This window comes from Vulpes vulpes, chromosome 7 (genome assembly GCF_048418805.1).
Source record: "Vulpes vulpes isolate BD-2025 chromosome 7, VulVul3, whole genome shotgun sequence".
NCBI lineage: Eukaryota > Metazoa > Chordata > Mammalia > Carnivora > Canidae > Vulpes > Vulpes vulpes.
In genome coordinates, this window is record NC_132786.1 from 83215399 (window position 1) to 83229791 (window position 14393).

Here is a 14393-nt window from a genome sequence, read left to right on the forward strand (position 1 = left end):
AATTGATGGGAGATGCAATGGATAGGGAGACATTACAATAGAAATGGGCTCTCTGATTTTGGTGGGGATGAATGGATCCTGGCATAACAGAGGCCAGGTGGTTGTGGCTACCATAACTAGCAGACAGTGTATTTGTTACAAGGGTCTGACCTGCAGGGTTCTTTGGTGTTGCCCAACTAATTGTGGCGTCCTTAAGAACAAAATAGACAAATTGATTTTTATAGTTTAAAATTTTTCCTGTCAATAAACAAAGGTCTGATGTGAGCGGTCACAATAATGTCATGGCCCCTCCCCCAGTTCTCAGGTATAGGTCTGACACAGAATGAAGCAGCCAGGTGTCCAGTGAAAAGAGCCCTGAAATAACATCCAAAGTACTTGCTATGGACCTTGCTGCTTCTAAGTCTTCCCCAAAGGACCCAAAGCCACTGACTAGACCATTCTCCAGATGTCCTGAGAAGTAACCATTCTGGGCATTCTGAGAGATACTGGTTCTGCACTGATGTTAACTCCTGGTGATCCAGAACTCCACTGTGACCTATCCGTCAAAGTGAAGGCATTGCTGCTATACTCAGGGGATAGCCCTGACAACCAGTGGAGACAGAAAATCCTCCAAAGAGCAGATTTTGAGCAGCATGTCTCTTCTGTTTTGTCAGGAGGCAGAGATGTCTGATATAAAAATCCATGCTGATCCAGTCAGTGGCTAACAACCAGGTGATCAGAGATTTAAAGAGCATGAATTGAGAACTGGCCATGAGGAGGCCCAGGGGAAAACTATGGCCAGAGTTCTTGGAATGTGCTCAGAGAATAAGAATGTGCATGATCTAAGTGAATGTTCAAAGTCCTCAGTGCTTTTAATAATCCGGAGTTCTAGGTATCTCTCTACAGATGTCTACCAGCTTTCATCTCCAGCCCCCTGATGCTTAATAGATTCATAAACTGTGGCCACAGTGAGAGGGATGGGGGGGGGTGTCTGTGTCATCCGTACAATGTGGATTTCCCCTCATCAAGGCTGACATAGCTTTCACCCTGACGGCTCACTTGTTAGCGGTAGTGACCAACCATGTGGGAGTACATCCTAGAGGTTCTAGCTCAGGCCTCGTGACAGGTTGATTACATGTGTCCCTCTTCTATCAGAAAGGAGACAGCAATTTGCCCTCCCTAGAAGGGATACATTCTGGATTTGGATTTGCTTTTCTTCCAAATTTCTGCTGATACCATATTTCAAGGACTTACTAACATGCTTTGATGTCACTGTGCTATCCCATATGACCCTTGCTTTCCAATCACAAAATTCACATTAAAGAGAAGCTGGTGGGCTTAATATAAACACTCATCACCCTGAAGCAGCTGGCTTTCTAGGGAGACTGCTCTTTGTGAGGTTGGAATAGATACAGTACATGTAGTAAATCAGGGCCCATGGCCACAGTGAAGGAAGCATCTGGGAACTAAAGGGTAAGGGGGGGATAGCATTTCAAAGCTAATACCTAAGTGACCCCAAATCTCTGCCTCCATCCCCTGTGATTTGCTGACTGAGAGGCAAACAAAGGAGAAATGCAAGAGGAACACAGTGGTGACTGTGGTTGGAAGGCAGTCGGGGCTGTTATGGTGCTGGCTGGGTGAACACAGTCTTGTTGCTACACAGTGAAGGATGAGAGAAGTATGGATGGGACCTGGTGATAATACTGAGTATAGTAAGAGTTAATGGAAGATCTCTGTGATAATTGGAAGCCAGTGGCTCAGATGGGAAGGAAGGGTTAGATCATCTCTCCTTCAACAGGACTCCAATCCACTGTGGTGCTGGCTGAACTCAAACACAGCCTAACTAACAGGAGAGAGAAGTCAAAAATACCAGCCGCAGCCTCAGGATTAGCTGCAGAAAGGTTACTAGTTGCCGCCTGTACATTTTTCTTTGCTGTTTCATGAATTTATATACTTCACCTAAACTTTCTCCCTTTTCCTTGCCCCTTATTGCACTACTCCACTTGGTTTGTGTTGATGGTGGCTGACTTTACACTTAGTTCACAGACTAGAGAACATTAGATAACATCATGATGGAGCAGGGGAGGAATGGACATCATTCAAGATCCTGGCATTGGAGATGGATATAGAATATTAGAGGGATATAATCCTATTTCTGGTTGAGGCAATAATTACATTTATTTGAATTGTGTGTGAAGTCTACATGTTCTGCTAGAAGAATAGATCTTTCTAAATGGTCAAAGTTGCTAAACACAATATTTGTCAAATGCAAGGAGGATGCTGAATATGTGAGCTCTAAGAAATGTATTTTCTTCAGATGAGAAAAAAATTAGTTACATCATTTCGTCAATATTATTTCACTAAGGATTTAATTTAGATTTATAGGAAATAAGATACAGAATCTGTTATAAATATCCCAATTCTACCATATGAATTTCAAGTAATCCTGATTATTACATAACCAGAGGTTTACCAGTCTGTGATTTTCTTTTTAACAAATTAAGTTAATCTATAAATTTATAGACACCATTTTTACTGTTAAATCATGGGAACAAGACAGAAAAAAACAAAATCACAAGCCTATTTTATGCTAGAGTTACTTTCTGTCCAGGTCGAAACATTGTTCCACTTTGATTTTTTCTCTTCTTTGGATTTTGAAAGTTTTCATACCTTAAAAAAATGACAGATATTTAATACATGTAGGTGCCAAAATTACAAAAGACAGAATTGTTTGTAAATAATATATTTTAACTAGGAAAAAACTGTAACAGAAATTAGAGTTCTTTATTTTTGAGCATTCCAATTCATAAGAGCAAAGGAGATAAAGAGACAAGTTAGAAAAGAGAAAATCCACATGGCAGTGATATTTTTAAAAATATTTTTAAACAAGATTTTTCTCCAAGTACACTGGCCAAGTTTAGACCAAGTTTAGAGAGGGATGATTATGCCCAGTGTTTTTGAAGGTGGTAGCAAAATGGGCCTTCTCAATATACTATTGTACAGTATTTCTGGAAGGCAATAAGCCTTGCCAGAATGTGAGTGTCCTGCGATGCCACAATTCCATCTCAGCCTCGGGCAGCTGAGGCTCTGTGCAAACATTCAGCTCCAAGGATGTTCATTAGCACATTGGTATAACACTAAACACCTGGAAGCAACTTAAAATGTCCAAATATTGGAAATTGTGGCATGGTCATACTATAAAATGACATTAAAAACAATGTAACATTTAAAATGTGAAAATTCAAGATGTATAGGGGCTGTTATACAGCACTAGTGCAGAGTGGCTTATGGAAAAAAAAAGCATACCAATATATGCTTTGGGAAGGGTGAGAATAAGGGAAATTTGTTTTCAGATTTTTCCATAATAAGGACATAAACATACAAACTTATTGGGGAGCAAAATATGCCACACCAAAATGTGCCACTCTGGCATGCAGACTATTTGGAGCTGAGGGGAATCAAGACCTAGCAGACTTGGGGAAAAGCCTTTTATCTCCCTTAACTACCCGAGACGAATTTAGGGGTCTCTCCTGGTACAGGTTCCCTATTAGCAGAGATGACTTTTTTTTTTTTCTTCCTTTGGAGCAGGGCAGACATCTGCTCTCTTATCCTCCATGTGAGGCCCCAGGACCCTCTCCCTTTCCACAGCTCAGTATGGCATCGAAACCTTACCGCCTGACCAACTTAGCATTTCCTACTGCAGGGGAACCCCTGTATGCAGGACATTACTTTTCTCCTGTTACTGTCTCTTGTCAATTAACTATTAGACCAGCCAAACAACACAGGAGGGAAGAAGGGAAAATTCTCCTGCCCTTACACTGTACATACACAGGCCCACCGTAAGTACTGTGAAATTAGACAAGAAAGAGTTGTGACTTCTAAAGCCCAGGAATAAACATTTCTTGCATTGAAGTAAGTTAAATCCTTGACCTAGAATGGTCTCCAATCTATGGGGTCTAGAGACAACTGCAAGAAGGCTCTAAATCCAATGTGGGTGAACCACGGTCCACCAGTGGATAAATCCAAATGTATTTAAAAGAAAGCAAAACAAGTATATTTTTCAGAATGGTTTTGGCAAACTACGTTGTAATTATTTCGAGCTTTTAAGAAGCTTTTAAAGTTAAATCAGTTCATTATAAATAATTCAAATACAGTCAAGTGAACTGGCTAATGAAAACTCATTTTTTACTTCAACACTCTTGAAGTTTTGGGGTGTTTCCACGCACAGCTATTGTTTTGAAGGGGCCTTTTGTATGTTCAAAATCAATAAATTTAAAAGTTTAAGTGAAGAACTGTTGCCTCTAACACCTATGCTTCTGAATTTGAATCTGGTACTTACAGTTCAGCAAAATTCTTCCAGTCATCTTCGCTAATGGATGGCCTTGTGTGACTCAGAGCAGCCATTAAATGAGACTGGCTAATAGCCAGACTGGCTTTGACTGGGCCTGGCTGGTGAAGGGAGTCCTCCTCCTTAAACAAAAAGGGAAACACAAAGTTAACCTAGGGCTGCCATGAGGAAAAGCAGCAGCCCATGTGTTGTTTCTAGCCATCACTTTTTTTTCAAGAGGCCACACATTCCCTACTATCTCTAAGAGCACTAAAAACTGGTCCGAAGCACAATGCACATGACAATTTGATCCATGTGTTTCAGTCCCTTCTTTATAAACAGAGCTCATTTGCTAACCAAAAGACACCTCAAGAAAGGAGGAAGAAGTTTCACAGTCATTACAATGATCATGGGGGTGGGGAGAGGAAAGCCGTACTCCGCTCTGGTATCGGCCTTTGATGACACTGACGTCGGCCCGCAGCTGCTCTCTCTGTTCCTGGGTAAGTTCTTGGTAACCCTCCTGGGAAGCTGTTCTCAACACTGGAGGCCGGGAAGATGACTGCTCTTTCCCAGCAACTCCGGAAAAGTCCTGCGTTGTGGAGCTTGGTGCAGACAGGCACTGAGGGCTCTGCAGGGTCAAGTGTAGTAAGGAGAGCAGGGAGGAAGAGAGCGGGAGAGAAGTGTATGTTTATCAAGGATTAAAATAAAAATCTGAAGTAGCAAAAACCTTAACATCAACAAGTGTACATTTGAATTCATTGAAATGAAGCTATGTTCATCCTCTGTGTGCCCCAGTATGAAAACTGCCACAAGGTTTTTTTTTAATCCTTTTTTTTAAATCTACCAAACTAATGCCCTTGGGGTAGGTTCCAAATGTGCCTTATTCTTAGTTTTCTGCAGAGTTATACCGTAAGGTTTTGGAACAGCTGCAGAGAAGTTAAGAAACAGACATAAAGACTAGAACTAAAACAACAGCTTACTATTCCTGGGAATAAAAACGATTCACTTTTAGATTAAAAACCTGAATAAACCAAATGTGCAAAAACCAAAAATATAACACACGTAAAAATGTTACACATACCGATAAAGTGAACCACTGTTAATTTTGGGAGGATTGGTGTTAAATGGTGTTCTAATTTAGAAAAGCAAGGATATTGGCCATATGAATCTCAACATATTCCTTGTTGCATTGGTGCAACAAGGTGATGGGGACATTACATCATGGTAATGGGGACATTACATCAACTTTCTCATTATCTTCAATTATCCTCATATCAGAGTTTAATATAAAATCGATCTGCTGCTAACGGTGTTTTAAAACCACTAAGGAAGGGTGAGAAACCCCCAAGATACCAAAGGTCCTCACCAGCCCCGCCTACCCTGGCTCTCTCAGGCTGCCAGCTCTATTCCCATTTCTTACCAAAGGATAAAATGACTAATCAGAGCAAGGAAAACCAGACTACTTTTGACGAACCAACCAGCCAGTGCACAGGTGGGGCTGGTCAGGAGAGAGATCACCATCCAGCTCCACACCAACCCACAGCTTTACTATCAGAACTGCACAATGGCGACCGCACAAGATACCAAGTCAGAAGAGGTTCCGTTTCCAAGTTCTGATTCATAAGAGCTTCCAAAGTAGAGCCGGTACATATTGAATTTCGATTCATCTGGAAGCATCTCGGACATCTCTAGAGAAACAAGGGACTGCTCCAAGCCACATTCCCCATCTCCCGCTGAATCGTCAGAGCCACTGCTGTGGTTAAGGAAAACCATTGAAGACAGACTCAGGTCACTATCAGAGCTAGAACTTCCATCCTAAAACACACAAAGGGACAGCAGCTGTAACAATCTAAATAATCTACGGCTCTGAAATGAACACCACAGAGAGCATTCTAACGGACCAGTCCAAGAGGCATTTTTCAAAAAAGCTCTTCTGTCATTTCTGAACAGGGTTCTTGTCCACCCTGTGTCCTCTATGATCCCCTCAGATCCCCAGCTGTCTGGGGCAGATGGCAAAGGTGTCACAGCTCTCCCACACACAGGAGACCAGCAGTTTTGTGAGCTAGCCACCACCTAAATGCTTTTTGTCCAAATGCTGTACGAGCCGCTGTTAATATGACTCTGTGACAAAGTACGCTGCTATCATGTAACATGTCCAGAGAGAACCCTGGAAAGCCTCTCCAACAACACAGCATGGGAGCAGAGGGCCTGACACCAACCAGCAGCCAGGAAACATGCACAGAGCCAAACTTTGGCTCTTGAGGCACATAATAAAATGTTGATTATTATCATCTCCCAAAAACTCTAACAAAGCTAGGATTCAAACCTCTGGATTTTATTTGTATGAATCTATCTTTCAACTATGAAACGATGAATCAGCCATGTGATGCTTTATCATCACAGTATTTTATAAATAAATATATTTTCTGTTAGCGAAGAGGGTGGAGATTCAGTGGTTTGCCAAAAGAAATAGCAAAAACTCGACAGTATCTGATTTAGGAATGGCAGGCCCTGTGAGAATCTCCAACAAAATGGAGGGGAGAGGAGTACACAGGAAAACCTTTCCTAGAACACATAATGTCTTTAATGTAGCGGAAGTCAAATTATCTGCTGCAAAAATTAAAATACCATCTTGAGAGGGAAAGAGGAAAAAGGCTGATGTTAGCTGTGGGGCACAGAAAGTGTGAGATAAACCTAGAATACCCTGTACCTAGTTCTTTCAGGACGAAGTGACCAAAGAATGATGGGGACATATCAGAAGACACAGAAGCCATCCACAAGTGGCTCCTAGGGGCCAGTTCCGGGACTATTTAAGCTTCAAAATAAATACTTTGCTCGATCCCCTGACAGAACTTACTTGCAGCCCACAGGACAGCAGCCGCCCATGTAAGGCCTCTAACTGGGCATTGTAAAGTAAAGCTTTCAGATCAGCTCCCGTGAAGGAGTTGGTTACTGACGCCACATGCTGGAGGTCCACATCATCTGCCAGAGGTAGAGAGTCACTGAGAACGTTTAAAATTTCAAGACGGGACACCTGAAGGGAGAAAAACCAATTGACTTAGCAAATAAAACAAAGTTAAATATTATTTCAAATTATATATTTAAATTTTTTTTTTTTTTTTTTTTTTTTTTTTTACAAATTAACTCTCTCTCTAATAAGCTTTATAACCTGAAAAATGTACCCCCATCTACTAACTATCCTCTGGAGCTTTTTCCCTAACAGAACAGACCTAGGAAAATGAATGAAAATTAACATTCCTAACCCTTCAGTGTAAATCCTTTCCTACTCAGACTGTGTTTATTTTCTAGATTTTGGCAAATGCGCCAAGGAAGTGTCTCAAAGAAAAAAAAAATTAATAGCTATAAGTGACAAATTTATACCTTTGAGTATTCATTTGTCTCTTTGTTCTTTCACTCATTTATTCATTAGTTTCTACATTTGGGGACAAGAGCTGGGACAACACAGACTAGGAATGGTGAAAATCTTAACCTTTAGGTAACCTGCTTAGATGCTCGCTAGTCATAAGCTTGACTCTTAGTCTTGCCACGATAAGGAGGTGTGTGATCTTTGGACACAGGGAATGTGGACATGTGATACTTTAAGTTTCCTTCCCTTTTTTGCAACTGGCCAACAGGGAAAGACTACAAAGTTTTCAGACTTGCAGGGAAATGGCTGGGCTTTACATCTAACCATGCCATGAGCTAACTGTGACGAAGGCCTTGCCTAAAGCTGGTTTTCTAAGGACAACTTTTATTACCAGGAAGAAGTAAAGTTCACAAGAGTGTAGCATTTGTGGGGTTTTAAGAGATTCTAATTTTTTTTTTTAATTTTTATTTATTTATGATAGTCACAGAGAGAGAGAGAGAGAGGCAGACACACAGGCAGAGGGCGAAGCAGGCTCCATGCACCGGGAGCCCGATGTGGGATTCGATCCCGGGTCTCCAGGATCGCGCCCTGGGCCAAAGGCAGGCGCCAAACCGCTGCGCCACCCAGGGATCCCCTTAAGAGATTCTAAGTATGAAATTATCACCTGATCAGGAGGAGGACAGTATACACATTTATCAAGTCGGCCAGGCCTAAGCAGGGCGGGGTCGATCAAGTCAGGGCGACTAGTAGCAGCCAACACATAAACACCTGTGGGGGAAAAAATATTCTTTACTAAATCCTGGTGAAACCTGTTACGATAAGAGATTTCTGCATTTACAGTTATTACCCTGTAAGCCTTCCACCCCATCCAACTGAGTCAGCAACTGGTTAACCACGCGATCTGTAACTCCTGTATTATCGTGGCCTCTTCGAGGAGCAATAGATTCAAATTCATCAAAGAAAAGAATGCAGGGCTTGGCCGCCTGCGCTCTGGGAAAAAACAAACAATATTTCATATTTGAATAGGGCTTCAGAGTTTGCAAAGGAACTATATATATCTATGTACATATGTATCTGTGCATACACATATATGTGTGTATTTATGTATTTAAGTCTTCACAGCAAACCCTTAAGGAAGGTAAAGCATATGTAATTATCTTTGTTTTCAGTAAACTGGGTCTTAGACAAGTCAAGATATTGGCCTAAGATTCATGCATTCCAGACAGGGACTAAAACAAAAACCAGAGTCTTATTCAATCAATGAAATGTTTCTTTCTTATTGTAAGTAAACCTTTTTTATATGCTTATTAGCCACCTTTACTTCTTTTGTGAAATACTTATTCATGTCTGTAATCCATTTAAAATTTGGCAAGCTCATTTTTTTCATATATTATAAGGGATCTCCATAAAATATTTTAGTTCTGTATATTACCTTTCTCTAAACTTTTAATTTTATTTAATAATTGTTCTAATTAAAAACAAATTCCATCTCTGGTAACAGGATGGACCAGATGTCTGAAAAATCACCCTAACAGAAAATACCTGTCACAATGATTGAAAAAGAACGCAACACATATTTTATGAAACACACTGCACAGAAAACAAATCCAGGGCCCACAAGGAACTGGAATTACCTGCTCCTTGAAAGTCTGGCAAAAGTCTCAAATAACCAGCTGGGTCTGATTGATTTTTGTGAAGATTTTTAACTAGTGATTCGAATTGTTTTCTAATTCTTTCTCAGATGGTTTCTTCTGTGCTTGATTTTAGTAGGTTATATTTTTGTCTATGTCACCTGTTTCAAGTGTATTCACATGAAGTTTATATTATTATTTCATAATATTCCCTTACCATTTTCTACATTTCTGGTATATCTTTAGTCATGTACCCCTTTTTATCTCTAATATTACTTAGTCATGCTTGCTTTCTCCTTGATCAATCTTGCTGGAGATCTAGTAGTTTTACCAGGCTTTCAAAAATTACTTGGGTTTGTGAGCTTCTCTACTGAATTATTTTCTAGTTTATTAAATTTTGCCCTTTATTATTATTATTTTTTTTTAGTTTAGAAATCCATCTCATGAAATGAAGAAATATAATCTTTTTTTTTTTTTTAATTAACTTTTATTGGTGTTCAATTTACCAACATACAGAAAAACACCCAGTGCTCATCCCGTCAAGTGTCCACCTCAGTGCCCGTCACCCATTCCCCTCCAACACCCGCCCTCCTCCCCCCTTCCACCACCCCTAGTTCGTTTCCCGAGTTAGGAGTCTTTATGTTCTGTCTCCCTTCCTGATATTTCCCAACAAGAAATATAATCTTTTTAAGGCTATCAATTTTCCTTGAAATAAATTTTGCAGCATCTCACAATTTTAATAGCATTTTCTTTCTTTCTTTCTTTTTTTTTTTTAAGATTTATTTATTCATGAGAGACAGAAAGAGAGAGAGAGAGAGAGAGAGAGAGGCAGAGACACAGGCAGAAGGAGGAGCAGGCTCTATGCAGGGAGCCCGACCTGGGACTCGATCCCGGGTTTCCAGGATCACGCCCCGGGCCGAAGGCGGCGCTAAACCATTAAGCCACCAGGGCTGCCCAGCATTTTCATTAATATTTACTACTCAGGATTTTCCATTATGATCTCTTCCTGAACCCATGAATTATTTAGAAGAGTTTTATTTTTAAATATCTAAACATATGAGAGGGAATTATTTTTCTGTTATTTATTTTAACTTGTCAGGGAATAGTCTGTATAGATATTGTTTCTCTGAAAAAGTTACTGGTTCCTATGTATGGCCCATATGGCCAATTTTCAAAAATATCCAGGTGTGCTTAAAAAAGACTATTTTCCAGTTGTTGGGTACGTGTTCTACATATGCTTAGATCAGTCTTGATGACGTTTAAATCTTCTAAATTTTTACTGTTATTTTTTTTAACCTCAATATAATTACATACTGAGAACTATGTGAAAATCTTCTATGAAGGTAGATTTATCAATTTCTCCTTGCAGTTCTATCAATTTTTGCCTTCAGTAAGATAGTTTCAAAATATTTAATACACACAATTTTAGAATTGTAATATCTTTGTGGTAATGTGTCATCATGTGGTGACTGCATTTATCTGTAAGAATGCCTTCCTGGGAATGTTCTGTTTCTTAAACTGGGTGGTAGATATTCAAGAGTTCATTTTACTTAAAAAAAAAAAAAAAAAGAATGCAGTTAAGAGAATGTCCATATATTGGGATTCCTGGGTGGCGCAGCGGTTTGGCGCCTGCCTTTGGCCCAGGGCGCGATCCTGGAGACCCGGGATCGAATCCCACGCCGGGCTCCCGGTGCATGGAGCCTGCTTCTCCCTCTGCCTGTGTCTCTGCCTCTCTCTCTCTCTCTATCATAAATAACTAAAAAAATAAAAAAAAAATAGAAAAAAAAATTTAAAGAGAATGTCCATATATCTTATAATGAAATTTTAGAATGACACAAAGTAGTTTTTGAATTTAAATATCTTACTTTCATTCTTAACTATTAGCTTCTGTATTTGGCATATTTGGCATTTCTGTATAAATGCCATTATAAAGGAAAACTATTTCTCTCTTCTATAAATTAACACCGCATGTTGCTGACTTAATTAAACTGGATAATTATGTGTTTCATATTACTGAGATTCCTTTGAATAACCACTTAGGATTTACTTTCAGCATTTTGTGAATATTATAAATATTAAATTTTGGAAATATTTGGTGATATAATCCTCACTTATGAAAACATTAGTTCTCCAAAAAAACAACAGACCAAAAACCACTGTTAAATCATAGTGTTTGCCTAAAAAAAAAATCATAGTGTTTGTTACTTAAAAAGAAGTCATAGGGAACCAACCTAATAAAAATATCCCGAACCGCTTGTTCACTTGCTCCAATGTATTTGCTGAGTAACTCTGGCCCCTATCAGGTAAAATAAAATTAAGTTAGAATTGAGATCAAATTATTTAAAAACAAAATCCTGAGTCATGCAGTCACCATGAAACAGTTTGGCAGTTCCTCAAAAAGTCACACATAGAGTTATCATATGCCCCAGCAACTATACTGCTAGGTATATATTCAAGAGAAATGAAAACATGTCCAAACAGAAATGTGTACACAAATGTTTATAGCAACATTATGTATCAGAACTAAAGGTGGAAATGACCCAAATATCCACCAATGATGAGTGGCTAAAAACCTGACATACCCACAAAATGAAATATCATTCAGCTTTACAAATAACTGAAGTACTGGGGCGCTTAGTGGCTTAGTTAGGCGTCCGACCCTTGATTTCAGCTCAGGGTCATGATCTCAAGATTGTGAGATCAAAATCGCCACTGGGTGCTGTGTTCAGCGTGGAGCATGCTTGAAATTTTCTCTCCCTCTGCTCCTCCCCCTTGTGTGCACGTGCATACTCTCTAAAAGAAAATCTTAAAAAAATACAAAAAATAAAAAGAACTTAAGTAGTGACACTTGCTACTATCTGGACAAACTCTGAAAACGTGCTAAGTAAAAGCAGCCAGTCACAAAGACATGACACACTACATGATTCCTTTTATGTGAAATGTCCAGAACAGGAAAAACCCGAGACAGAAAGCACATTAGTGGCTGTCAGGGGCTAGGGGGATAGGAAATAAGATGAAAACGTTTTCTGTTTTTTTTTTTTTTTTTTTTAAGATTTTATTTATTCATGAGAGATACAGAGAGAGGCATAGACAGGCAGAGGGAGAGGCAGACTCCCTGTGAGGAGCCCGATGCAGGACTCGATCCCCAGACCCCAGGATCATGACCTGAGCCGAAGGCAGATGCCCAACCACTGAGCCACCCAGGTGCCCCGAAAAAGTTTTGAAATAAGAGAGAAGTAGTGGCTACATAGCATTGTGAATGCATTATGTGTCACTGATTTGTATACACTTTATGATGTAAATTTACCTCCATAAAAAAAGAGAAAAAAGATAAATGCAAGACGTACCTTGACACTAATGAAATTCATTCCACTCTCTCGGGCAATTACTCCAGCTAGTAAGGTCTTCCCTGTTCCAGGAGGACCATACAACAGTACCCCCGTTCTCTGTCGTATGGGCAAGTTTGCAAACAGTTCTGGGTACTGAAAAATACAACAGTATGACAAAGAGCTCGAATCTAAAAAAATGACTATGCAGCAAAGTCACGGTACAGAAAGAATTCAGACAGTAGAACTGCCACCTTTATTAACAGAGTAAGGACAGAAAATAAAATTCCCACTCAATAAATGAGTTCAAAGAAACTATGGTTGACTTTTTACCAAATGAACCATACAATACATTCTTCATAAAGTGTCTATTAACTGCCTCTGAACTTCTATGTTTTCCTATTTTATTATTTTTTTTCCTGTTTTAAAAAATAATATAAAAATACATTAAGAAAATAAAAACCAATCTTTAATAAGTATACCGCCTTCCCCTTGAATGCTGCACAGGGCAACAGAGGATAGCTATGTATATTCAAATATACTCAAAAAAAGAAAAATAATAGAGAAGCATGTATAATGATAACAGTAAGCTCTCCCCAGAGCCTCTGTGCTGAGCAAGCAACTGACTGCTTCTAATTACTGGAGAGCAAGAGGACTTTGTGAACTGGTGAGCCAAACATCAGGCTAATGTCAGCAATATCCTGGTCTCTTCTGTAAGGTATGCCTACTCAGTTCCCCCTGCTGACAAAATTCTAACCCCATCTCTCTCTCCATTCTAATCTGGAGAGGCCCCAAAGTCAGCCATTCTGCAGAGAGCCTCGGTGCATCTGGATTCCAATGCCCAAACCCAGCATTTGGAGTCATGATCCTGCTGGCAAGTGCTTCCATCCCTACATTCTCTCAGGCTTTAACCTGCAGTCCCAGGACCACTGGCCACGGTTTCCAGGACTTGCCATTTAGTCACATATAACTGAGGTCCTTATTCACCCATATCTCAGCTCTTTGCATGGGCAGTTCATCTCATGCAACAATCCTTACCTCTCAGATTTGTGGTTCAAATGCACTACCACCTAGATTGCACCTTCTGATCTTCTGAACAATCTACTGCTGCCCCCTGTATCCTGCCACCTGCCTGGTCTATGCTGCCTGCTAACTCCGTCTCTCTAGGATTGGGACCCAGAGTCTGGAATCTGACCTAATCCCTCAGTTCTGTGGACCTAGATGACTCCTCCAGCTTATTACTACCCATTTCTGTTCAAATCCCAGCAGTCAGTTCATTCTGCTTTAGTACAATCTAAATGGTTCAAGCAAAACACAAGAATTATACAATCCACATCAAAACAGACATACTGTAAATACCACCCCAACTTTCTAAGTTATGTACAGGTAAGGAGTCTATGAAATACTTTTTAAAAATCTGTTAGAATACCAAAAATAGTGCTGGTATTTATTTGGTAATTCAGTAGATATTTGAATCAAACTGAGATTAGGCAAGCCAACACACAAAGCTATTTCAGTGGTTCTTCTGGAAGCAGGTGCTTGATTTTTTTTTTTTTTTTAAAGTACCTTGGCGGGTAACTGGATAGTATCCCAGAGTATCTGCCGAACTTCATGTAATCCACCAATCTTATCCCAGCCCAGGTCCCTTGGTTTATGCAAGTTGACATTTCGCAGAGAGGCAGGAATAAATCCTTGGAGAGCCTTTTGGAAGTCCAACGTTGTTAAAACTAATTCTGTTTAAAAATAAACACAACTTCTTTTGG

The 14393-nt window shown here is 39.8% G+C and overlaps 1 protein-coding gene across 4 annotated transcripts in view; it reads right to left on the reverse strand.

The window, feature by feature from the left end:
• Positions 1-2331: 2331 nt before the first annotated feature.
• The window catches only part of PEX1 (peroxisomal biogenesis factor 1), a 54669-nt gene continuing 42607 nt past the window's right edge, over positions 2332-14393 (reverse strand). For 3 of the 4 annotated variants that reach the window (XM_026003757.2, XM_072764262.1, XM_072764263.1), the window contains 10 exons: positions 14197-14363; positions 12652-12786; positions 11536-11600; positions 8521-8663; positions 8338-8441; positions 7164-7340; positions 5891-6121; positions 4743-4934; positions 4319-4449; positions 2332-2649 (listed from right to left, as the gene is read on the reverse strand). In XM_026003757.2, the coding sequence (XP_025859542.2) occupies positions 2565-2649; positions 4319-4449; positions 4743-4934; positions 5891-6121; positions 7164-7340; positions 8338-8441; positions 8521-8663; positions 11536-11600; positions 12652-12786; positions 14197-14363 (1430 nt within the window). In that variant the 3' untranslated portion in view covers positions 2332-2564. The remainder of the gene's footprint in view (positions 2650-4318; positions 4450-4742; positions 4935-5890; positions 6122-7163; positions 7341-8337; positions 8442-8520; positions 8664-11535; positions 11601-12651; positions 12787-14196; positions 14364-14393) is intronic. The other variant, XR_003235781.2, reaches the window with a different exon arrangement.